The sequence below is a fragment of the Gallus gallus genome, chromosome 12, assembly GCF_016699485.2.
Source record: "Gallus gallus isolate bGalGal1 chromosome 12, bGalGal1.mat.broiler.GRCg7b, whole genome shotgun sequence".
NCBI classification, from domain to species: domain Eukaryota; kingdom Metazoa; phylum Chordata; class Aves; order Galliformes; family Phasianidae; genus Gallus; species Gallus gallus.
Genome location: NC_052543.1, coordinates 13216138 through 13242863, shown reverse-complemented (window position 1 = coordinate 13242863; position 26726 = coordinate 13216138). Strand labels below are relative to the sequence as shown.

Here is a 26726-nt window from a genome sequence, read left to right as displayed (position 1 = left end):
CAATGAGAATCTGAAAGCTTTCTACAAAAGAACCTATGCTGTGCTGGAACAGTAATGCTGTGAGGGCTGACTGAACTGGAGCTATGGCAGGATATCCAGAGTAGGAATGCATAAAAATTGGGACAGCAAAGCAAAGGTGATAAAGGTGGAAAATTTCCCTGTGACGTTCCTGCATCTCCCTCCTGAAGCCATTTGCCTTCTCCCCAACAAAGCAATTTCTGCCTGTAATCTTCTTGAGCAGTGCTACGCATCATACAGATGCGATAATTTGAGAGGTCTAGACAGTACATGGATAGATTTCAGAAGTTCACAGCTGCCAAGTCCTCGGCAGACAGAATGGTGAGAAGGAGGCTGTCCCTTTCAGAGGGCTTCCTCAGAGCAAGGAGAAATGCCTTCTCACACCAGTGAGCTGTGGCACACCAACACACAGTCCCATAGAAGCCATGAGGCTCCAAATGCTAAACGATCACCAGTCCAATTGCACACAATTCAAACATAGAGAAATAAAGACAAGAAAAATCGGGGGAAAGGCAGGTAGAAGAAAAAAAAACAAAGGTGGACAAAACTCAGAGGCCGTATTTGGGATGAAGAACACACCACTGGTAGAATTCTCCATCTGAGAAGCTAGTCTGCAAACAAGGCAGGGGTTTTTTTGACACAGAAAGACAGCTAATTTAATATTGACAGCCTAAATTTGCCAGCTGACTGCACAGCTCTCCACGAAATTAAAAATCCTCTTCTCCCTATCCTCTGAGATTTCGATGGCAGCTTCCTGCACCAGAAATACACACCCATTTAAATCATGCATGGTACTGAACTCAGACATGATACAAGGAATAATCATTTTAGAAGGCTATATAAATGGCTAAAGAGTCCTGAAATGACAACGCGCACCAAGAGGAGCTGCTTTCAAGTCCTCCCCCCTCCGTCAGCTCTGTGACCGGAAAGCACCCAGGTGGCCAGTGGCGAAAAGCACTCAGAAAGCTCTTTAATTGCAAATTTTAAGTGGATAAATCTTAGTTTAACTCAGCACAAACATTTTCCACGCTTCCTTCTCCCATCTTCCTGTGGTCCCTGGAGAACGGCAAAGGCAATCGTGAAACCTTATTTGTGATGACACTTGGTCCTGTAACACTTGGTAGCTAATTACTCTCCTGGTGACCTCTGACAGGGCTAGCAGCGTCAGACCTTCCCTCCTGCTTTAATCAATACTCACAACAGCTGTGTTGGATACACTCAGCAATTTTACAGATGACTGAATGGGTTTACTCATCAGTATTTTCTACTGCAGGAGAACAAGCTTCCTGGTGGATGCATTACCACTCAAATGTTTAATGTCTTCAGGCAAAGAAGGGGTAGAGAAACCTATAGGTAGTATCTTAAAATGGTTTAGAAATTAGGTATGCTTTTAAAAACCAAAGGGAAGCCTGACACATTCATTTTCCACTCTCACAGTCAACTATTTATTTAATGCAATATTTGTGCAACAAAGCTAGAAAAACAGAGGAAAACAAAGGCAAGCCTTTTCCTTAGGCAGTTCCTATAAAATGTGTACTTCCAATGCCCCAAACATAATGCAATATTAAAAAGGAACCTAAAACTTTCTCACCGAAGGAAGCTAAATTTAACCGAGTGAAGAGTCATTCTGTAATCACAAGAACTGCAGCAATCAGAGAAGATTGCCTCTTACTAGAAAGGAGCTTTTAGTAGCACCTCTAAGAACACAAAATTGGGCATACTTGATATTATCATTTCAGGACATGAATTCCCTTTAGGATGAATCTTAGGAGAGGAAAGAATAAAAACAGAGGGTAGCACACCAGGAGGTTAAAATGCAGGTATTTTTAATGCAAAGTGTAATTCATCTGGATGAAAACTGTGTTACAAGAAGCATAATATAGACAAGATCCCAGCTAAGACAGGACAGCAGAAACTTCGTTTTCGTTTGGAAAACTCACCCAATCCCTCAAAATGGAAGAGCCCTGATTTTCTCTTTGCAAAACATGTTATTTCCTTCCTGCAAATGAGACATCAGGACATTCAACTGAGAGGTATTTGAGGTATCCCAAGTCACAGACTGGAACCTAACATAACACAAGGATGTGTTAGCAACATAGCATAGATTTTCTGTTTTGAAGGCCATGCCCACCTTCATGCAGAAATGCCACAGTTTGTTAAATACAGCAAAATACTCAATGGGAGGCTGTCTCATCAGACATACCCACTTGCACCTGGACTAAAACTGCATAGGAGAACTAGGAAGATTTCCCAACGCTGCTGGACATACTTCATGCTCAGATTATTTGGGGCCAGGGGAAAATACTGAAAGTGTGATTATTTCCTTCCTCTATTCATCACCGTGTATTCAGAAGGTGGGTCTTTTTCACTGTCCATTTCAAAAAGAAATTGCTACTTAATTTTTTTTAATGTTCTATTTCTTAACTCTGTTTAGAACACAATTAGACACGGAACAAAAGGACACCTTTAGAAGCGCAGCACAAAGGAAAAGAAAAGAGCAGCTGGCACCAAGAGCAGAGAAGCAAATTATTTAGTACCTGGGAGATAATGAGAATGCTAAAAAACACTCCCTAATGGTAGCGCTCCGCCAGAGCTACGTCCGTCACCTCATCACACTAATACGGACAGACCGGGTGGCAGCCAGCTGCTCCTCCCTCCCCACCCAACTCCCTGAAAGCAAAGATTTGTATGCTGCCGAATAATAAACCTGGACAGAAGTCTTGAGGATCATTAATCTCGCTATCAATCAACCCATTTGGAGATTCGCTTCTTGCTGCTGTTGGTGCTAATGTGGCAGCAACTCGAGAGCTCTGGGGAAGCCTGGAGTGTGTGTGTCTGAAGAATTGCTTTAATGAGTTTCTTGCATTCAAAGGTTAACAAATGTGATGAGGAAACATAAACTTCGGAGACAATAACATACCTTGCTCTTAACCAAACCACTGAGAATACTGCATTGTGTATTCTGCTCCAGTATGCTGAATACATCTCTAACAAGCTCTGCAAAAACACGAGAGTCAGACCCCAATGACCTGTCTGGGATGCCAGGAGAGATGCAGGCACACAGTGTGAGCTCTGTCTGCTCCAATGCACCTTAGCTGCTGAGCTAAGTACCTTGGGCATAGCTCTGCACGAATAGGAGCTATGCTACAGGGAAGCAAGTTGTATTGACTGAAGTAGAGTTCTGGTCAAACTGGATAATCAGTGTGATATAAACACATCCACTGGGTTCCCTTTGCTAAAGACATCAGACCCACATCAATTAACAGATCAGCGTAAAATGACCCTGCATCAGTAGGATCCATCCAGTACCATTTGCATTAAGCACCTCTGTGCTTTCTGCAAGTGTTTCTAAAAAACGAATAGTATCAACGAGAGCAAGAACATCAAACAAATCCCAAGATAATATTGTAAGAGAAATCTAATGAATACCCCAAATTAGTATGCAGTATTAAGCATACTTAGGCATAATAAAGGAGCATGTAAAGTAAAAACAATGCATATTTTAAATTACTACTTCTATACACAAAATCAGCCGTAATAAAAAAATCTAGAAATCTTATAAGCAACTAATGGAGGCATAATCCACCACACCATGAGGCAGAGGGGAGTACCAGGCTCATCCTGAAATACTTGAGATAAATGAGAAAGAGTTTCTTCTTTCAAAGAATTTATTAAGAAAAAGGACATCTTTGAAGTTGCAGGCCTATGGCTCATTCAAAGCCCCTTGAATTTTAGTGTCAAGGCAGCACATTTATTGCACACGGAGAATCAAAGCACAAGGCATATCAGAGAAGTTATCATGAAGTATATTGACAGACCCCCAATTATAGAGAAGAGTCAAGAACTGAAAAATCACAAAGCAACAGATGTAGAAGAGATGTCGCTTTTAAGAAATCATTCAAAATCATTCTGGAGATAGGAAACACTTTCATCCTCACGACAAGCTCTTTTTCAGTGTGCATACAACTTGGGCAAATAAACCACTGCTTTCCTGTTGTCTTAATCAGTGCACAGACATACCTAATAACAAAATGAATCACAGGGAGGAGAAGATTTAGTTTCAAGATAAAAGTTCATTGCAAGTAAGAAAAACAGAAGAAATTCAGTCAACCAGTGTTAATCATTAGATCCCTTAGCACCAGATACTGTTTAATATATTTTCTATTTATAGACTGTTCTCCCTATTTGCACAGTTTCCAAAGTTTTAATCTACATTTTATTTAGCTCTTTGTAGCCTTTCAGTGTTGACAAGCATTGGACTGGAGGAAAGAAGAAAAAGAAACAACCCACCAGAATGGGAGTTTGCGCCTCAAAAATACTTATGGATGCTTCTTAATGTATGAAGAATGTGCCTCGGCACATCAGGCACTTGCTCAGAAGTTGACATGGAAATTAAAAGCAAGCTCTTGTCTCAATATTTTCTTTTCTTTTACAGGATACAAAGTGACACGGCTGCAAAGGCAAGCGTGCTATCCTGGATGAGCCTGGGAGATGTCTGCTCCTAAGCAAACTGCTCAGTGCTGACACCTCTACCCATCCAGGTTCATTTTGCGCCTACTGTATTTATGCACTTCATTTCCATGTTCTTAAGCGATCTTTGGTGGGGCTTTTGCTGCCATTAGTGCAGCAGTGAGACAGCTCAGGAGAGGAAGAAGAGCAGCCCTCTCCATAGCCAGTAGATGCGCATGAGTAGACCAGCAAAGACTGCTCTCAGACCTGACTGGGGCCCTGCTCCCACCCCAACTATTTCCATCTTTGTTGGTAACTGGGATCTGTAGTAACAAGCCTTCCTATTTTATTCTGATAGTTTAATTCAAGGAGTTTTGTGAGCTAAAAATGCTTAAAATGCAGACTAAACAGCAGAGTATTTTGCCACTATTTCTGGTAGTTTTGTCCCAGACATTTGGTTTCAGATCTGTGATTTCCTGTCGAGAACACACAAGTGTGAAATACTTGTTGATCCGTTTATTCATTTGCCTCCTGGCTGATTGTAGCCATTTTGACAGAACAGACAAATTGACTTGCTCCGTGTTGTTTTTTCACATGCTTCCCCACCAGCCTGCAAACACCGCCCGACTCCACAGATGCTGTGCTTAGGTCTTCCTCTCTCCTGCGCCCTCATTTTGCAGCCTGCACCCTCATTTCTGAGGCTTGCTAAGCATATTTCTCACAATGCCCAGGATGTCTTAAATTTCACAAACTCTCACTATAGCAGCTTCCGCAACTCCATCTGCCAGACAAAAATGATCCATAATATTTAGAAAAAACTTTTTTTGAACCGCTCATACCCAATGAACAATTTACATCACTCTTTAGGACACCAGACATAGCTGCTGGCATGGATGCTCAAATACATCTGTGACAATTGCACTTGGTTACTGCAGGCAGCATTTAACCATTATCTATGACACATCTCAGCAAATCATCTATTTTTCCAAGTCGTGAACAAACACTGCAATTTGGAAAGGGAATGACAATGCTCCCAAACATCCTCATTGAGGAAACTGCAAATGTGGCTTCAAGTGGTCAGGCAGAGCTCTGTAACATCAGCACAAGTTATTCAAGGCAAAGTCATTTCAGAGGGCTAACGAATGACTCACTTTTCCCAGATAGACATTTAGCAGAACACAGTGCATTTAATTGATATGCCTTTTTATTTCAAAACATACTGTCTCCCTCTAGTTTGTTCAGACCAATGGGATGCACAATTGCCAGGAAAATGAGGAAGAATGCAAGCTTGGCATGACATAGTAACTAAATGTTGATTAAAGAAAATTATGAGACATTCATGGGGACAGGTCCCAGGCTGCAAGTGATGCTCTGCTCTTGCATTGCCCCCATCTGATTACAGCAAGTTTGCTCACAGTTCGCTGCTCACACTTCTAATTGGATTCCTGCAAAGGGCAGTTTGCTGTGCCATGAGCTTGTCGCTTTATATCCCACTTTATCTCCAAACCACTCAATTAATAATAAATTCCATGTATTATAAAAGCATTTGTTTCAACGTATACGATGCTATCAGCAGCCATCTCATTGATATTTACTCTCACAAAGCAACCTGCTGGTGGTAAGGTCTCAGATACAACTATTAACTTTAAAAGAAGAAAACACATGCAGCCAAAAAGTCAAAACAGAGCATGAGCTGTAACAAAACATCCAACACATATGAATCTAACTCCTGCACAGAAAGCCCAGTAAATACAATAACGCTGGTGGAGAGCGATGACAGTGTGCAAGTTCATTCAGTCACCACAAAAATGAGGTGTGAAGCTGCCAACACATCTGTCCCTGGGGTGAGGAGTTGCTGTCTGGAGCACCAAGGAGAAATGATGTTAGAAGGAAGCGTGGAAGGGGAACATTCCCACACTGTGCTATATACACCGATGAATGGCTAGGGGAACACAAGGAGCACAGAGACGGTTTAAAGCCGTTTGAAGCTTTTTCTTCAGCATCCTTTTCTGTGCTCAGCACACAGGGAATTACAACACAGCCTGCCCCAGGCTCATACTGGGAAGTCAACGGGACCCCACACTTTTCAGATAAGGAGTGAGGGAGAAGAGGGCTGCAGATGGTTTAAATGTTTCAAAAAGGCTTGTACAAAGCTCTTCCATTCAAGAAGGCATTGCAAGGCATAGACCGGACGTCCAAGTGGAAGCTTAATTTTTGCAGACAACACCACAACTCAGCAAAATCTCAGAGTTGCAATAAAACACGGACTTTTCATTTCTCCATAGGCCTAAGCGCAGCTTGTATAATTACAAGAGCTAGTGAAATGGGAACATTTCTTGTATGTTCAGAAGCGCCCAGCTGCTTCTCGTGCAGAACGCTCCTGAGAGTGAGATTACACATTCAGACATGGTGAGATGAAGCAGCTGCTGCGAATGTATTTCAAATGCTGTGATTTCTCCTCTTCTGCTTGCTTATTCTGTGCATCTTGAATAAAACTATGCTGCAGGGACAACAAGTCTCTTTCTAGTAGTCCCCACCTATTCCTTTAAACTATACAACAGGGAACTTGTTCAGTGTAGCTGTGCGGATAACAAAAACAGTGATGTTGAACTCTAACCTTCAGCTACCACAAAGAGCTAAATTAATTCCCTACAGCACATCACTGCTGCTTTTGAAAAGGCCCAGACTCGGCAAAAAACAGATGGAAACGAAACTTAGAGACCTTTAAAGATGTCAAGCATTTCCTTGCAATGATGGCATAAGAATCTTTCTTCTTCCCATCAATTTTTTTTATTAATTGGAGCACACATGGCAGCTCCCTGTGTGGTACCACTCAGGGCTCACCCCATCAACAGAAAACCTTGGGAAATTATCACCTCAAGTTGTTACCACTGGGATAACAATGCTTTTATACCTAGAATTAAAAAGATGAATTGTCACAGCCTGGGAAATCAATACACGACAGCAGGCACCAAACTCCAATCCCGCTTCTCATCCCTTTTCTTCTCATGGATTGTCACTGTCCTCAGTACAGGACCTGGCTCACAGACCCACAGAAAGGCCTCCCATTGCACTTTGTCACCCCTGTGCTTTTGCTTCCAGGGCTACTGTTTTGCACATTTTGAAGCACTAACACATTTTGGACTGTAGGAAAATGCAGCCTGCAGGAACCTGCTCTGGAAGCCAAATACACAACAGAGCTGCAGAGTCCCCAGAGACCCCCAAATCCTTGCCTCCACCACCAAATGACGTCAAACAAAATTTTTGGTCATCCATTTCCGTGAAGCCATTTGTGCAAGGATCTGAATCAAGCTACTCTCTCTCTTCCAAAGAGCATTTGCCAGAAAAAATGCCAGAAACTGGCATTTCTAACGTCAAGAGGGCAGAGTGCTTGTGAGGTGCCAACCATCTTTGAAGAGACTTTAGGGACCCAGTGTCAGGTTCTTATTCAGAGATGACAGCCATTTCCATAAGCATAAGATTAAGGGCTCTGCCCTACTGACTGTAGCCAAGTGCTCCACATGAGTTGGCTTAGCAGTGATAAATGTCACGTTTACAATGCATTTTGCAACATGAAAGTCCATAATTTGCTTTCCAGGGACCTCTATGCTTGATTATCAGGAGAGTTAGAAGCATTCACTGAAGTCTAATGAATAGAATTAACACATCATTTAAATAGAGACTAATATGTATGCAAATTAGAAAAAGTTAAAAATAAGAGTTCAACCCATCATTTGAGAAAATGTAGACCGCATCCTTGTGAAATACGAATGTTTCAATTCACATCATATCTTCACATCTATGTTAGCTGCTTTGCATGTGAACAATAGGGTGCATCAGGCACATTTTGATTTTATATTTGAACTTGGACTTATAAAATGGATTATATTGAAACTTGAATAATATATATGCTAATTAAATACTCCATTTAATGACATAAATAAAGACGAAGACCAACACAGGCTGATTTATATTTGCAAATTTCCTAATTACTGTGTTTTCCATTGGAAAGCAGGAACTTTATTTTCACAGTCACTGCAAAAAAAAAAAAAAAAAGAGAATAATTTCTTTGCTGAAATGATTTTAAAAATCTTTTCAACTTTTTTTTTTTTTATCTCTTAGGACCGATTCTAATAGAGTTACAGCTCAAATGGATTCTGACCTGTAAGTTGGCAGAATGAAATGCACGCCATTCATACTGATAGAAGAAACATTTTCTTTTTAACAAGCTAAGTGTTCTACAATACACCGAATGAATTCACAACATGCAACATTTGTAGGAGCAGCACAATATGCATTGTGCATCCCAAGGCATTCGTTTTTGCCAAGTTGCATAGGTTGGCACTTTATTTTAAGAGAAGTGAAAAAAAGCCCACCCCTGCTCGTTATTGTTTTACTAGGCTGCTGATTCCTAGTATTTATCCATACTGTTAAGATCGCTGAATTGATTTAATATTCTTCCCCTATAATTTTACACTCAGACCACATCCTGCTGTGAAATAGCTAGTGCTAATGTTAGTCCAAATGCTGCTGTGGGACTTAGGACAGCGCAGGGCACTTCAATAGCTATATTTTATGGTTACAAGGAGAGAGAAAAAATATAATTCATCTGGTCGCTGTGGTTAATTCACAGTTTCACAGCAGAGGTATACTGTTCCCTCTGGGTACATCTACTTGTATTATAGGATATTTCATTCACAGTTCATCTGAGATATTCCTTTAACTGTGAACCTACAAATTTATGCCAGTATATCTTCTACAGAGATAACTGCATACAATTTAACATACACTCTTACATACTAAAAATATTATGTAACATATATAAACTAGTAACAGATGAACAGAGAACATAAACTATCAACAAATCAAACAGTAACAGGTTCATAAATTGCTTCTTGCAGCTGAGGAACAAAAAGTACAAACCCGGTATCTTAACAGATACTCTTATTTTTCTTTCTTTTTTTTTTTTTTCCAAATTGATTTAATTTCAGAGAAAGTTTGATTACAACATTTGATTTGTTTCTCTTTTCAATAGCTGATCATAGTTCTAACAGCCAGATTAGAAAAGTTTTAAAGTTGTATTAAAGCTGCTTGTAAAATAGCTTGGACATCCTCTACCACTGCTCACCTGAAACACGTACTCCTCGTGGCACACTGTTTCCCAGTGCTCACAAACCAGTTCTTAATGGAGCCTAACTAAAACATGTGAATATTTAAAAAATATTGGTTCAAAATCAAGCATCACAAAATAGTTCTTTTAATCCAGTTACTGCACAGATCAAATCTGGCTCATTTTTTTTTTCCCCAAGATCTCATTACTACAGCAACAGTGTGGAAGGCATTTACAGAGAAAGTGTCTGGAATTAATCCATTTAATTAGTTCCACAGAAACAAAACAGAAAGATCAATTGCAGCTGTGCCACAGATTTCTCACTGCCTGACCTGGGATGCCCCTGCCTACTCCCCTTTGCTCTCTCCCCAGAGGAAGATATTTCTGCACATATTGGGGAAATGTTGTTGCACCTCTAAACAAAGTGGTGAGGAGTGTGTCAAAAGCAGTTTTCCAACCCGCTGTTGGGACTTTATCCCTTTCAGTGAACTAGATGGCCTGTGGGCAAAGCGTACCCTAAATGTCTGAGCTCTTACAGGACACATTTTATAGCAAACTGAGGATTAAAACAAGAACTTCTGGTTGTTGTTTTGTTGTTTTCAAGGTTACCAACAAGGTATTTTGAATTCCAGTGTTTCACAACCAAAGCACACATTCTCCTGATGTTTGACTTGCGATTGCATGCTTGACATTATCTTTTTAAAAAAGGTGATGCAGACCTGGGCTTCCACTGAGTTCCTAAAAGTGCCCGCAGAAAAAAATTCTCTCACAACTGACCCACGTGTACAAACATCCCAGAAGCTGTGAAGCACAGCTTCAAGTAAGAGTCCTCATTTAAAGGCACCGCTGAAAACAATCACAATCCAGCAGGCACCAGGGCTGCCTGTGCTGGGATGGGAATCTTTAAGCAATCACCATTTCCCGTTTATTTTGCAAGAAAATAATGTAATGGCATTTCCAGGGCTGTCTTGATTTGGTCACACTGGGTGCACGCTCGCAGGGTCCTTTCCCTTGCCACCAGGGATGGCCTCATGCTGGCACTCGCTGTTGATAATGGCAGTACTGGTACAGGCAATATAGCAGTGCCTTGGGTAACACTCAGTAAGGGTAGCAAACCACAACTATACCAATCTCTGCTACTCTTCTTAAAAACTTCCAATCGTTGTTCTCTGAACTATTCCCTAATCTTAGGCTCCCCACTGCAGGACAACAGATGGAATGAAACTCCAAACAGATTTTTTCCACCAACCTGAATGTCTCCTGACACAGTTGTCCTCTGCAAGCTACCTCTGCAGTTTCTTTTCTGCCCATTTTGCATCTTCCTTTCCCTGCCCAAAGCTGTAGCCCTCCCTCTCTCCTCCCCACACTTCTTCAGTGTGCTCTTTTATTGGCTTCACGTTACTCACTTTGAATGTGATACATTTGAACTGTATCTTCTAAATGCTTTTTCAGCCTTCCAGCCTGTGATTCACAGGACAATTTATCACACAACTCCTCTTTTCTTACACTTGCATGTGTGCTTTAAAGCTCACACGGCAGAACTGCACAGAATGAGCCTCTGAGCTCCCATGCAGGATCAATGACTCCTGTGGTGTGCCTGACGAATGGCTGCTTAACCTCCTTTTGGAGCCCAGAAATGATGGAATTTCTGTAGTCCACTGCTTTATTGTCTTTCCTGTCATAAAGCTTTTTCTACCATCAAGCCTAAATTTCCCTCATGCTGCAATTTAAGCCCAAGACTCCTCATCCTAAGCACAATGGATGCAGAAGATCATTTATTCCTTGCAGGTCCCACTCATGTACTAGAGCACTTGCATCCTCTCAGCTAGCAATCCTGCCTGCCCATCTGCTCTAACCAACTTCCTCATAGGAAAGGTAAACTGCATAAGAATAGCCACAGTCCTCTCTCATTTACACCTGGAGATACACCAACCTCCCATAAATTTGAATTTGCTTTTCATTTACAGGACAGCTGTGAGGAGAACACTGCTTCATGAAATTCAGATGAAGGCTGGATACGCATGACAGAGGAAGACTGTGGCTACAAGTACCTGGCAAGAAGTAACTTGTTATGGTACTTGCATACTCCTGAAACCCATTTAAGGTGATACAGGTTCTTCATCTGCAGACTCAAATTTACCAGAGTAAGGTCTGCTTTAACTGATACCAGCTACTCAAGAGTCACTCTGCTAACAGCAATGGGGCTGCACAGATTTGAACCCAAAGCAATACCAAGATTGTGCTGCTTCCTTGAAATGGGACATCCCAGGGTCAAAATTCTGGCAATTACCACTGATATGCACTCAAGCTTGGCAAATCCCCCTCCAACTTCTTTTCTTTCTCCTTTCTTAAGGCAAAATCTGTTTGTTTTAAAGCAGCAGCTCACTACTGACCTCACCAGTGAGGAAACTGAACTCTTGCAGAATTCTGTTTTGCAAGAAAAAGTAAAACTAGTGTTAATTAAAGAAGAGTAAAAGTAACAGGCATATAATGAGATAACATGCCCCTTTACACAATCTAGCTCTTAACAGATCATCCAGCACGCTTAAAAAGCAACTTTCCATCTGCAAATCTGTCTCCCTCTCTTTTTTGTCTAATGAGCATGAGTTAGTCTGTTCAAAAGCCCAAATGGGCATCTCAGGGCCAATTCAGCAGCAGGGGGTCCGTTACTATAACAACTGACAACTCCCATGATTTCTGAAGGGCCTGAAGGAGCTGTTTGGGAAACGCTTTCCGAGGAAGAAGTTGGGGAGGAACAAAACTACGGGCCACAGTGTCCTGGCCTAGCTTGTGTTTAGCCTGCTCCTGCACATGGGAAGGCCCAGTGCCCAACCACTGGCCTGGATCCTTTCCTGCTCCCCACAAGAAAAAAGAATGAAACTCCACAGCCTGTCAGGGGAGGAAGAGCAGCCACACACCACATTTTGGCTCTCTTCATGAGCTCTTCTCCTCACCCCGGGCTGCACGTTGCTGGATGAAAGAGAAGAGATGCAGTTGGAGAAGTTTTCATATTGATTTTCCCCATAGCGGAAGAATGATGAGTGCTCCAACAATGATGCCAACAGCTAGAACAAGCGACTGGCGGCTGCCCTAAGCTTCAGGCTTGAAAGCAAGCTGCCTGCTATGGGCACAAAAGCTGAGCTCGGCTCCCTGCTTGAGATGACAGGGAGATGATCACAGGCTGCTCCCCTTTAATGAAAACAAGTAGCGCTTTGAGATACTGCACACAAAAGGGCCTGGTGTTTCAGTACCTTTACCTCCAGCACTGGCAAAATCAAATACAGTCATCTTCTGCAACAAAGCCTGGAGTGATTTTCCTGCATTGCCCTGGGTTGAGGCAGGGAGATCAGAGGACTCCAGAACCAGGTTGGGATGGACCCTGTTTGCCAGGCAGTGCTTCCTCTGATGCAGCTTTTCATCGTACCAAACTCCATAGAGCCATTCCCAGAGCTGCATGCAGTGTTTGTTTTGAGCAGGGCACATTAGTTTCTAAATCTCAGAACTGAGATGGACACAGGGATGGGTTTCAGGCACACAACTCACCTCCACGTCTCTTCTCATCTGCCCATCATGCTGCCCGCCTCAGCTCAGAAAATTTCTTTCCTTTGTCAGTTAATTCTCCCCATGGGCTGTGATGGCATGGGTTGCACTCTGGGGCACCGCTGTCCTCAAGCAAAGCACAGGCATCTGGACATGGTCCTCAGGCATCACCAGCGCAGTGTCAGCATGAGCATCCCCATCCCTCCTGCTCATTCCTGCCTCTTGCTGGGCCCTCAGTTACACCACTGCAACTCTGGTTACTGCATGAACCAGACTGAGAACTAATCTGGTTTAAATCAGAGCATAAAGGTCCCCGTCTTTTTTTTTTTTTAAAAAAAAACGTGGATTATTTCTCAATCCAGCTCATTACATGGCTGTATAAACATTTGCTTTGGTATCACAGAGGGCAGTGCAAGGGCAGGAATGGAGGAGGCTGCTTAAACCACTGCTGCTGAAATAAATACTTGAGCAACTGCACCTGAGGCGTTCTTAAAATCAACACATAGGCTCTCTGAAAGTGTTATCTAGCATGTCCAGGAGTGAGGAAACAAGCAGAATCACAAATATTTTAGAGTAAGCTGCAGCAGTTTTTATCATTGCGAGCAAGCAATTTTACAATGGTCTGTAAATTTGCAATGCTCCTTTTTCAATCAGTACAGTAGATGAACAACACATTGTGTACTCATAAAATAAAACCAAGAGATAGGTTCAAGCAACAATTTCAGCACTTTTTACAACCTACTACAGGCAGAAGTTCTCTTTATTTTTTTTCCCAATGAAGTTTTTGCACTATCTTAGCCCATATTCCCCAGAATTTAACACCAAATGTCAGTTTTCTAAGGCATGGTAATTAGATATGATAACTACAACAGTCTTTGGTCTTACGCTGCAGCTTTCACTTCTAAATTACAAATTGATTTAAAAATACAGCAAACCAATGCTTTTTTTTGGTGCTGTTTCACCAGTGACTGCATTCAGATGCTGAAATATTGAACACCTGAGCTTGCTCCCAGTGAGGTCTTTGCCACCGAGTTCAACAACAAGATTGTCAAACTGTAAGTGACTTGGCCCCAGGTCACACAGAAAATCAATGAGAGTCAGAGAACAAACCCGCATCTCCTGGTGCTCAGCGTTGTTCCCTCTCCACAGAAAGGTACTGCTGGAGAAGTGTGAGGCTCTGTCACAAGACCTGTTCCAAGGCCTCTGTTCAATTCAGCAGGATGCTTACTAGAAACCTAAGAAAACTCATATTCTCTACTAAATTCTATAGGGTTTTGCCCAAGGAAATTTAAAGGCCTCTTTTTCCCAAGCTGTCTCTTATACACACATGGCTATAAACAAGCAATGCAAGCTTGCTCGCTCTTTGAAAGGCAGCAGCTGTGTTGTTCCAAAAATCCCTCCTGAATGTAAACATATTAGCACTGTATAAACAGCTTGATTTAATAAGAAATGCAATACAATATTCCTGCTTTGTCTTTGGGATCACAGTGTTGATGGTGGCAATAATTCAGAGGTGAATTATGGTATCTGCAGAAAAGAAAGAAACAGAAAACTCTCCAGCTATAGCTCAGAATTAATTTCTTCCTCTTAGCTGAAAATGAGAAATGGCTATAATTTAGTTCCCATTTAAAAGTTGCTGTTGGCTAAACTCTAAAGTCTTAATTGCTTCTTAATATTCTCTGCTTATTTTTCCCTTTGAAATCACAGTCTATAGCAGTGTAGTATTTAGATCAAAAATCAAAATGGAAAACAAACAGGGGAAGGTCACCAGTCGCTCCTAAAAATCCTGTTTTTTTTCTGAAGTGACAGAATGCAATGTGCATCTTAGTATTTTAGTTGATTTCTTAACCCTATTCACACTTTTACACCTCTGTGAGAAAGAAAGTGCCACTGACCCCGGGTTTCCCTTACAGTGTCAATGTTCAGGACTTGTTCAATTTGCAAGAAGAATATAGAGAAAGCTTCAAGCCATAGTATGGCTCATCATGCTGTAGGAGCTCGTCTTGTTGCAAAAAAACTGAAGTCACACTCAATCCCTAAATAGTTTGGAGGTCACTACCGACACACTCTGTGATTCTCAAAGTTCATAGAAAAGGCTTTAAGAATAACAGTGGCAAAGAATGCCGAACACGCAAGTCAAATTTTAAATCGACCTTGAAGAACTGCAGAATGATCTCACAGTACTGAGTCTGGATATAAAATCAAAGATGCAAAACAAATGCCCAGAAATGCAAAAATCGTGCTCGGTAAACTGCAGCTTTTAATGCACACACTTGAATGGGCTGTACATGAGCCAGTAGTGCTCCAAAGAAAGATCCTAAAATCAGAGTGAATAGTTCTCAAAAAAACTCAGTGGTTGTCCAAACGGAACCCGATTTCTGGGATCAGACTGAAAGGAATGAATGCTGCTATGACTCAGTGCTAAAAGAAATCAGTTTCAGGTTTTAGAACTGTGGGCAACAGCTCCCTTCATTGTGCCCAGGGCAGCTCAAGGACCAGCCAGGCCAGCTTCTCCTTATGAAGAATCAAAGATGCATGGAAACAAACTGTTAAACTACGGCCCCATGCCCGGGAAGCCAAACTCCTAACCAGCCTCTGTGCACTCCATGGCTCCCGGTCATCCCACAGTGGTGCTCTCTTCATTGTTCTGAGATAATAGACAGGACAATTTTTGCAGTTTCATTATGCTGACCTAGTTTATTTTCTGCTCTTCCAACTTAAGATCACATAGACCTCTTTGCACAGTAGTGCCATTAAAAGTACTGAATTTAAGAAACTTCAGTGGAAAGGTAATTCAGAACTGCTGCTTGCCTGTAAGTTCCCATCCCTTTTCATTACTGAGATGGCTATCATGCTAAAAAGAAGGAACTGACCCTTTCTCATCAACATCAATCATATTCTTTTGCCATTTGTCCAGGATCCACATGGAAAAGGAACTAAGAACAGCAAATTACCTCTGCAAATAAGGGAGACTTATTCAGAAATGGGACAAATCATTCCCATATACGTTAAATTACAAGAAGCCTCTAATGAACACAGCATGGAAGTTCCATAGACACAGGGAAAGCTTCATCAAACAGTGACTTATTCCTACCATTCTCCTTTTCACATAAAGTGAAGGGAAAATGAAGCTTCTTTACAATATATCATCACAAAACTTACTTTCATTCTGTATCACAGAATGGGTTACAAAGAAGCAGAACAGAGAGAAACATTTTGCCAAACCTTCATAAGCAAGCCATTAATTTCTTACTTTGGTCCCTGGATAACAGGGTCCCAATGCAGTGTGAAGAAGCAGAAGGCTTTGCTCTGCTTCATTGTTCTACTTATGTCACCTCTGTTCTGCAGTCTTCTAATCCCACAAATGCTCAGAAATGCAAAAGTGAAAATATCATTTGTTTTACCCATATAATGTATTGCCAAAGGGTAGCCATGTCTCTTCTGCATTTTTCTAGTTCTCTGGGTTGTATTTTTTAATGCTTTTTCTCACAAGAGAACAAAGAATTGCTGTGCAAGAAAAGACCCCTTGGTCCAGCATGCCTGTCCCCTTGAGGGTTATCCTTTTATAACGAGTGTTTCTCTGCATATAGCATCTTTCCCTTCAATAGCATGTTTCCCTTACTGGAAAATCTTTCTCAAACTCCTTTTCATGCCATTGGCTTTGATGGTGTTATTTAGCAAATTATTCCATATGTTGCCTATTAGATTTTAAGCTAAGTATTTGTTCCCGAAATCCAGATCACTGTTCCTTTGCAACTTGTAAATGACACTCTGAGGTGTGTGAGGTTCTCTTTTTTCCCTTACTTTCAAGCACTCCCAGAGATAAACATTTTATTTTTCCTAAAGAATGGTAATCACATTGAAAAGGGCACAAAAAATGTTGTGTTACCACTTCAATGACATGGTCTGCACAGCGTGAAATGTTACCGTGGACAATTTGTGTTCTAGTTGCTTGCTGATTTATCCTAAAACATGCATTCCCTTCTCTTATATACGTGTTCTGTATTTGTTTAAAAAATCCTTAGAACCATGAAGCTACAAACACATTGTTTTGAACTGAGAACACGTACCCCCAGGTTTATGTCTTGTTCCTCAATTTGTTGCCTCATATTTGTTAAAAAACCTTTTGACATAATTTCCACATTTATATTAATTTTTCATCTCTACCTTTTTATGTTTTTAACATCAGTTAGACACAAAAAATTGATGCATGGTTGTCAAAGGTTTTCATATATTATGCACTCATACTTTTACCAGAGCTATCAATGAATGTTAACTACTCACGCAAATTATGCAGAACAGATAAAAACCAACCGTTGTTTGTATGCAAAATAACAAATATTACAGGAAAAGTAATTTGGTTTCAGTTAAGGCCTTTGTTCATGTACTTCCCTTGATTTATCTGCTTGTTTGTTATTACTAGGCAAATAAAAATGTTATGAGGAAGATGGTTAGGAATTTGAAAGATAAAAAGCATTTAACTTTAATTAATGTATCTTAATTTTAGACTTGAATAACATTATGATCTATTACAAAAAACAGTATTTACCAAAAATTAGTCTCATCACTAAGCCAGTACTTTCAAACCTTAATATTCTCTCAGGGACAGCACTGTTACTCTTTAAGTGGATTAAATACTAATTTTGCAATTATTTATCTCCATCCATTAGTGAAATTGCAGGCAATGTAAATGTTTTTCAAACAATGAGAGGTACCAACATTCTTCTCCATAATGGTTGTTAGCATTTTATCTCCAAATCCTTTCTCCCTGGCAGAGCACTTTGTGTTGAAGCAAGATAAACCAGTCCCACACTGCACTGCTTCAGGATATGCCATATACTTCGAGGGCTTGGCTGGTATGAATGTGACCAAGTTCACTCTTCCAAATGTAAGAAAAATGGGAGAGATTTTGGACAAGAGGTATACTGAAGAGCAGGACACTAAATTGGTATCTTTGTACCTTTTCCAATTTTGGCTTCTATGCATGTATCGGCATAATTTTATTCACTGTTTTATTGCAATCATGTCAATTATTAGCACATGTAACTCACAAGAGTATTGTCATCTATTCACTAATGTATTTTAGAATGTTCCCAGCCTTGACAATTCGGTCATTAATCATCAGCAAAATGGGTGTATTGGAAAACAAATTGGTTTTTTTTAAATTGATTCTGCAAATAAAATGATCAATGGACGGCTATTCCTCACCAAAGCTACTTTTCTGTGTCTTGGCTAATCAGATTTTGAAATAATTCAAAACACCTTTTCTGAGGCTAATCTCTGGTTAAATTTCAATAGAAGACAAATGAGGTGTCTTAGAGTTTTGGTTCTGATGTAAGAATGTGCTCCAGTTTTTATCTTCTAAATTAACTGAAGTTAGTTTGTTGATGGCAAACCTAGCCTTCACCACTGAGCCCAACTGGTGTAAAGGATGATATCTCTTCTTAAGAGGATATTTGTCCATCAGGATCTGTACTTCTGAACACTTCACCAACGCTACATTTATAACTTGTTCTTAAGAGTAATGTTATGTAACATTAAACAACTTTATCCCCCTTTTGTAGAACTACAAAGGAAGAAAACAAGCACCTAAAGATCACATTAAGTCTCACTGAGCTTTTCTCCCATGACCATCTTTCCTGATGGCTAAGACTAAGGCTAACTGTGAAAATATCTGTTGACATTACAGCTGGCTCTATCATTGCTACTACTAACCTAATTTCACGGCACAAAAAAAAAAGGTATTTGAGACTGCTGAACAGTTAACTCAACAGAGACGTTCTAGCAGCCAGAGAGATAACCAATGCATGTATCACCATAACATTCAACAAAATAAAAAACACAGGACCACACTAAAAAAACATCATTCCAAACATGTTTTAAATCATCATCAGTTTCTGCATGTGAAGGAAACATGCTCACCTCCAGTAGACAAGCACAGCAATGAGAAGAATGAGGCACACAAAGGTCAGTGCTGAGACCACAATAAGAGGGATGATCCATTCCATTTTACCAGGAGAAGGTCTTGTGGCCATGCTGGAACTGTTCTTGTCAGCTGCATATTAAGCACATAATAAAAACAATCACAAAGTGTAAAGAGATTTACAGTGTGGAAAAATGTCTAAGGAAAACAAATAGCTTCTCCATTTTACACGATATGAGCAAACATTCAGAGCAAAGATCTTCTAATTGCAGGGTGGGACTCCATTTGTCTTTAATTTGAAACTTAAGAGCACAAAAGTATGGTGTTTATTGCCACATATGGCTTAGATTTTACTGCTGCCTGTAATTACAGTCTCATACACAATTTTAGGACTCTATCATGCAAGCACCTATTATCAAACATGGAGGATCCCACTGAATTATTCCACCACAGCAGCAAAGTAAATATTTTGCTCCGTCATCAGTGTTTGCAGGTAAATGCACCCTGTTTCTCAACACCACAGGGCAGCTCTCTTTGCCAAGCTCAGCATACTTTCCTTCAGAAGTAAATTTCTTGGTAACTATCTTAAAATAAAAAATCCTCAACATGTTGGGTGTCATGTCACATCATTTGCTGAATTGTCACAATCTGGTGAGTTACTGCATACGAATGCACTTTTTAGCATATGGATTGTCAAGATGGATGGATGAATGAATGGATAGTATGTGTTGTAACTGACAGAAGAAATCATTATGCTACAGCTTTTGAACAAAATTAAAGTTGGTCAATATTCTGAGATCTGGTCGAGTAACTGTTTCACTTTTTTTATGTTTCTAACACCATGCTAAAATTACTGCAAGTACTGGAGTTAATGAGAGCAGACCCTGTAACCACACTGCATGACAAAAGATGTCTAATTTGTGAAAATTGGAATAGACTTGACGAATAATTACTTTTAGATATAATTTTCAGGTAATCTTGTACAGAATTGGACTCAAAGGCCCTTCTGCGAGCCCCTTCCAGCTTGGGATATTCTATGACTCTAAAATCATGGTAGGCAGAATGAGCTTCTAAACAAAAATACAGAAGTGGATTCTGTATTTCATTCATGTTTCTTAAAATACGGACAGTAGCTGATCAATACCTGTCAATGGGATATAATGGGAAACAATTATTGTAAACAGCTTCTGATTTGAATGAGAATTGAAATGTACATACTTGACTTCTACTTATCAGCCCATGTGAGTCTTTCCTTACCAACGTGCTTCCTTGCCCTCCTTCACTATTGTATTATCATATCTTCTGAAACTGCTGCAAATCCAACCAGAAGAACATAATTGCCTTTGCACCGTGGGCAGGCAAAACACAGATAATTGGAAGTCACCAGATGTCACATAATATGAAGTCATACTCTATTTTAATAGTATTTAGATTATACTCCTCCATAGGCAGGAGTAAAATTCAACTAACATGGAAGTAAAGGTTAATTGTAAATGCTTTTTGCCTGACTGCTGAAAACAGAGTAAGGCTGCAGGCTGCTGCAAGCCCAGCAAGAAATCTTTCTCGTTTTAAGAAATAGGCTGATGGAGGTAATGCCCTTTAGCAAGCAACCTAAATGAAGTGCTAATCAGAAGGATGTTTGGGGGAAGTGAACGTGCACTGAGTGTAGAAATTATCAAAGCGAGATGAGTAGCCAGTTGTCTCCGACTTCAGTATGAAAAGTTATTGAGGTTACCAACAGAGCCACACATTGTTGTACTTAGAGCACGTGGCGAGCTTTAGTCTTCACAGCATACTAATAATGTAGAACATACCATTTTAAAGACAGGTCTTTGAAGTCCTTGACCAGCAAAGAGCAAGAAAAAGAACAACCCCAAAATTAGAGCGAAGGCTTATTCTCTGTATTTGCAAAACTTGCAAAAACCATAAGCCCTGAGGCATCATTTTTTTTATCAGTGCATTTCAAATCATCTAATAGCATGAAAAAATTAAGTCTGTGAGGTAAGTGTTACTAATCAGAATGGCAAAAAGGAAAAAGTAAAAGCATGCACTAAAATAAAGCTCAGCAAGGAGCCAAATGCTCCCACCACCTTCCATCTATTAGGATATTACTTCACTTCCCTCCAAGGACAATATTCTATTCAGTTTCACCTCCACATATTTCAACATAAAAACATATGTTTTTGTTTGCATGGGAGGAAAATTAAATTCCATTGTAAGCACAGCATGGGCAAGAGTCCCAGTGCATGCTAACAAACACTGCAATGCTCATGATGCTCCTCTGACTCAGTCTACTGTGGAGAACACACTTATCTGACCCTGCCAACTCCATCTACCACAGATGTGAGGATCAGAAAGTGCCCAGTGTGCTGAGTGCCAGAATTGCAAATGCCATTCCTGCATGCTGATGGCTGGCCCTGACTTCCAGTTGGGAATGTCTAGGCAGTGATGTGCTGCAGAAAAACATAAACCATTCCTGTGCTGGCTTTGAAGATAAAGTCTTAGGTGTTTTCCACTGCTTAAGTAAAGTGTTGAGAGAGGTTAAATAAACCAATGCCAGTAAAGCTGCCCTAGAATGACAGCTGGGGCTAGAAGTACAGTAATAGAGCTAGAGTGCTGGTGGGTGCCTCATTTAGGCAAAAAAGCCTAAAAATAGGCAGCATACTGAGCAATGTGGAAAAAAAGTTAAAGAAAGCACACATAAAAAAGAAGATCCAGGCCTTTATACTTTCCCGTTCATCTCATACCAAAACATCATAGAATTAAAAATTCTAATAAATTAGAATTTGACTCTTTCTTTTCCAAAGCAAGAATATTGAGACATGGTAGCACCAACAGCATATCCTTGTAGGGGAAAAAAAAAAAAAAAAGGCTTAAAAATGGACCACGAAACTCAATTTTTCCTAAGAAATGTAAACAGTTTCCAATGGCATATGCCTTCGTTGAATTAATTCAGTTTGCCTTTTACTGGCTTGGAATACATCCCGGTAGGATGGAATAAAAATTATTACAGTGTATTTGTTTCAGGAGGTCCCACATGACACAAGCCTCAGCACTGCTAAATCAACTTCTACGACTGCAAAATTCCATAAGTTGCGCTTTTCTGCAAAGCACTCATTCAGCAATGCCATCCAGGTCCTGGGATGGACGAGGCCATGGAATGGAGTAGAGTAGAGTAGCGGGCAGTGAAACTCACGTACAAAGGTCAAGGCATTCTACAGTCTATGAAATGTACTGTTTTTCTGTGTATTCCTGGTAGTTGGTTACTGAGAATGGGAAAGTTTATATCCCTGAAGCTCACTGCCTGCTATAGTAAGCAACTGCAGCTGCAGCATACAAGGTATCTATCTTTTTATTTTGAAACTTCCCATTATCGTTCCTTGACGTTGCACAAACCACCAGTACAAAGTTCTGTTTGTTGTTCCGTTACAGACCCCGATAACTACGACAATACACATCCTGCATGCCCAAAGAAAACCCCCATTGCAGAGCTGCCTCAGATCATCTAGTCACCTGAAAGAAAGTCAGCTACCAGTAAACAAAATTACTGACTTACACAAAGCTATTAGCTATTCAAATATGAAACTGCAAAAACATATGTTTTTTAAAAAGATTACTTCCATACGAGCTTGTATGATTGCACAGCTATTTTCATCCTATGTCTTTCAAGGCATTTCTGTAGTATTTATACTTGCAGGTTGAACACAAGGCATGGCTTTTCACTGTTTTGTAAACAGATGCCAATCATGTTTAACCCTGATGTTGGATAACTGAGATTCGTACTGCTTCCATACCCAAACTGCTTTCAGTAATACAATTCTTTTATATGCAAGCCATTTTACTGCTTGCTCATATAAACTGCCATGCAAAATGGCTCATGTGCCACAGGAAAACACAGTTTAATAATCCTTGCCATGGAGAAAGAAAGAATTACACAGATGTTTAATTATCTTAATGAGGTTACCCCCAAAAGGCTTTTGTAACCTCAGGCCTGGCAAAGACTGCTTTATAAACTAAAATTCACTCTGCTAAAACTGTATGCCTGGCTTCAAGTTTAATCTGCACATCGTGATTTCTCTATGTGCCCCTCTCAGGGGAGGAACTCAGCATAAGTGGGTGGGTGCTGAGGGATGGGAGGACCCAAGTTTCCATCAAGAGCCAAACCCAGGCCTCTGTTCTTTGTCCCAGTTCATGACTCAGGTTAAAAGCCCCAGCCAGACATGTATTGCCTTGCTCACAACATCCCTTTCTTCATCTCCTATCAAAAACAAAGGATCTACTCAACTTTTTGGCACAACAAACCAAAATTCTGATGGGTTGTATCTTCTCTAGCCTGATTAAACTGGCTAGTTTATCCTACTTCTTCTTTCTCTTTTTTTTTTTTCTTTACTTTTTCTCTCTCTCTTTATTTTTTTTTTTTTTTTGGGGGGGGTAGAGAATCATTCTAATTGCTGCTTTTCCAATTTTCAGGTTTCAGAGTCACAGACAATGCTGAGCAGCTGTGTGTGTAACAGTTGCAGATCAAAGGTACAATTAGCCTAATGTGGGCAACAAAACAGAGAAAGGGATGATCAGGAAAATGAAAGAGGAGAATGCAAGCAAGCGCTCAGTGACAGAAGAAAATCATTAGTGTTGGCCAATACCACCAGACAAGAAGAGGCCGATGCCATTTGGAAAATAATGACATGGCCTCAGGAGAGGTGTGTGTATGTGTGTGTGAAATAAGCACTAAAAGAAAATGAGCCTTTCTGTACTAATTGGCCTCGCACTTTCCCCGTAATTTCTCTTGTGTTCCCCGCTCCCTTCTAATCATCCACACTCATGAGTACTTCCCCATTCAGTTATCTCCTCACAACTGCTAATTTGTTGCTATAGAATTAATTTTACAAGTGTACACTGTTATGAAACAATTTTCTGCTCTTTAAAATGATTAAACTTTCTACTCACAAAGACATTTTGGAAACTCTGACAGCTTTCTTGAAAGTGTTTTCCTGGAGAAAAAAATGCATCCAAAAAAGTTTCTGCTTTCTTGTTCAGACACATCTAGTGAAGTATTTGGGGAAATTCTGGTCAGGTAGGCCTCAGCTCTCCATAGCCTGGGGACAAGGTGCAAGGAGGAGAGCCTTGCCTGGATGGACTTTGAAGGACAAGATCCTCACAACTGGTACAGAGATTCAGACTGAATGCCTCGGTCCCAAAGGCACTAAGAAGCATCTCAAAACCTTAGCAGAACAGAAGAACATTTGTCTTACAATGTCTAGGCAAGGAATTGCCACAGTTGTGAACAGCCTAGCTTTTCCCACCGAGAAGACAAGGACAAGGAATGAAGCAGGGAAAATGGCATACTCGGACCATTCTTCTCTGAACAGCCACTCCTGCCTTTTGCTGCCAAACGTCTTCCCCAGCACGCTGAGGGACCTGGAAGAAGCTTGTCTGGGAAGCTGAAAAATCACAGAACCGTTGGAGTTGGAAGTGACCCTTAAAGGCCATCTAGTCCAACTCCCCTGAAATGAACAGGGACATAAAACATGGTACAGTTCCTTCCCCTCATGCCAGTTACAACACTAGAGGTTTAACTACGATTTAACTAAGGTCAGCTGGTGTAAAACAGATGACTTTTTCAGTTCTCTTATTCCCCAGCTAATATGTGCTGGTTATTTCAGACTTTATTTCCTATAAGTGGAATCCAGATTAGTAATATACAGTGATCTTCAGAAGTTATCCTTCCCCCATATAAGCATGGAAAAACCTAATTTGCAGAGTCGTTTCAAGACCAATCATCTTTGCATGCAGTCTTCAGGTAGGGTCACTTCAAGCTTCCAAGCCTGCAAGTAAGCAGAGCTCTTAAAAGAGCCTGTCTGGTAGGAGGCAAAGCTGCACTGAACTACTTTCAGTGATAGTTCTCTGCATGCTAAAAAGAGACAGAAATCACTACAGACTGAGGGGATATAACCAGCAAGTACTTCTTAGCAATATGAATGATATTTCTCTCTTCATTGATTTTTATCTTCTTCATGGAATAAAACCCTATCTAATAAGAATCATTTTGTCATGATCTAGGTAGTAAGACCAGCTATTCATCCTTCTTTCAATTTGTATTAGGCTGAGAATAAGCCACAAGGCCTTCTGCCAGCACTTATATAAGGGGTGTCATGGTTGGGCCAGCTAAGAAACTGGTGCACGAGAAACCACAAAGCAGGAGGCAAGAAGAACTTAAGATAGCTGTTCCAGAAGCAGGTTTACTGATGCAGATCAAACTGTTGGGTAACAGCGCTGAATGTTTACTCACAGCACTGCAAAGAACATTCCCTCCCTCTCTCTAAAATGTTAAGGGCACATGGCATGCCGAAAGCTGCCTGGCAGGCATCTCGCATCATAGTTAGTGGGAGCAATGGACTTTGAAGAAGATTTTCAGGAGGAGTAAGAAAAACAGCAGTATATTTATTAAAAGTAAAATAAAATTTAAAAAATCAGCAAAATATGATGTAGGTTTCTTGGTCTCCTCATTAATCTGTTCTCTTACAGAACAGTTATGATTCACAGCATTACAGTCAGGTCAGCATTTCTGTAACAAATGTTATTAAAGATGGGATTTAGCTTTTTTTTTTTTTTAAATTGGTTCTGAGATATAAATGAGTGCACGACGTCTGCATTTTTGTGTTTCTAAACATAGGGAAAAATAAATATTTAAGGTTTTTTCACAGTATTCTAACTTCAGACTTGCTTCGATGAAAAATCAAATTACAAAACAGTCTATAGAATAGCAAAATAAACAATAACAATCAAATAACACACAATAAAAACATGTAATATCTTAAAAATGCTGCAGTAATACACATAATCACTCAGACAAACTTCTTGTTGTATCCAAATCCCAGACCATACTCTGCCAACAAATCTGTATTAATGCACTCCATTTGCTCCTTGCAGTTAAAATATCTGTTTTTCTCACCAACGCCTTGAGATCCCTGAGAAGGAATATGTCTGTACCCAATGGACCTTCTGCACAGTGAGCTGAGAGCACCAGGGGATGCCTTTTTGTATAAGCAGCTCCTGACCATACAGGACTTGGTGTTGTGATAGATGCAAAAAGATAATTGTATTTGCTGTGCACACTATGTGGAGTGGGTACATCAATCTGCAGTGGATGTATACAGGAGTACTGTAATTCTTATCAGGACAAATGTAGCAAATCCATGAACTCAGTCTGGCTGAGATCATTTCATACATAAAAGAAGGCAACCCAGTGCAGAAGGTGCCTTGTCTTGCAAAATCAGAGCATGTAGGTTTTGAGGTGAGGAATAAACCACCAATGATACTGTATTTGGGAGAATATCTCAAAGCTCCATCAGGGAGAATCCTGCAGATAAACAAAATTAGCTTACAGCATACAGAGAAAGCCTCCCTTGAAACACCAGCTTGGCACAGCAACCACTCTTACAAATTAATTTCACAGCTATAGTTCACTGCATTTCCTCTTTCTAAAACAAAACAAAGCTCTTCAAGTAGCTTTTTTCCAAAACATTTTTTCCAAATTTTCTCTTCTAGTAAGAAACACAAGTAGCACGAATCTGTGGTAAGAAAATACAATTATCATCCTTCTCTCTCTCCTCCTCCCAGTAACCATTTGTTGGTCGGGTTCTGTGATGACCTGCCTACTGAGAAGTGGGACATCAAAAAGATGTT

General features: G+C 40.4%; 1 protein-coding gene across 2 annotated transcripts in view; it reads right to left on the bottom strand.

Moving 5' to 3' along the window:
- The window catches only part of PTPRG (protein tyrosine phosphatase, receptor type G), a 374849-nt gene that overhangs the window by 40046 nt on the left and 308077 nt on the right, over positions 1-26726 (bottom strand). For both annotated transcript variants that reach the window (XM_046899760.1, NM_001397431.1), the window contains one exon: positions 19040-19172. In XM_046899760.1, coding sequence (XP_046755716.1) covers positions 19040-19172 — 133 coding nt within the window. The remainder of the gene's footprint in view (positions 1-19039; positions 19173-26726) is intronic.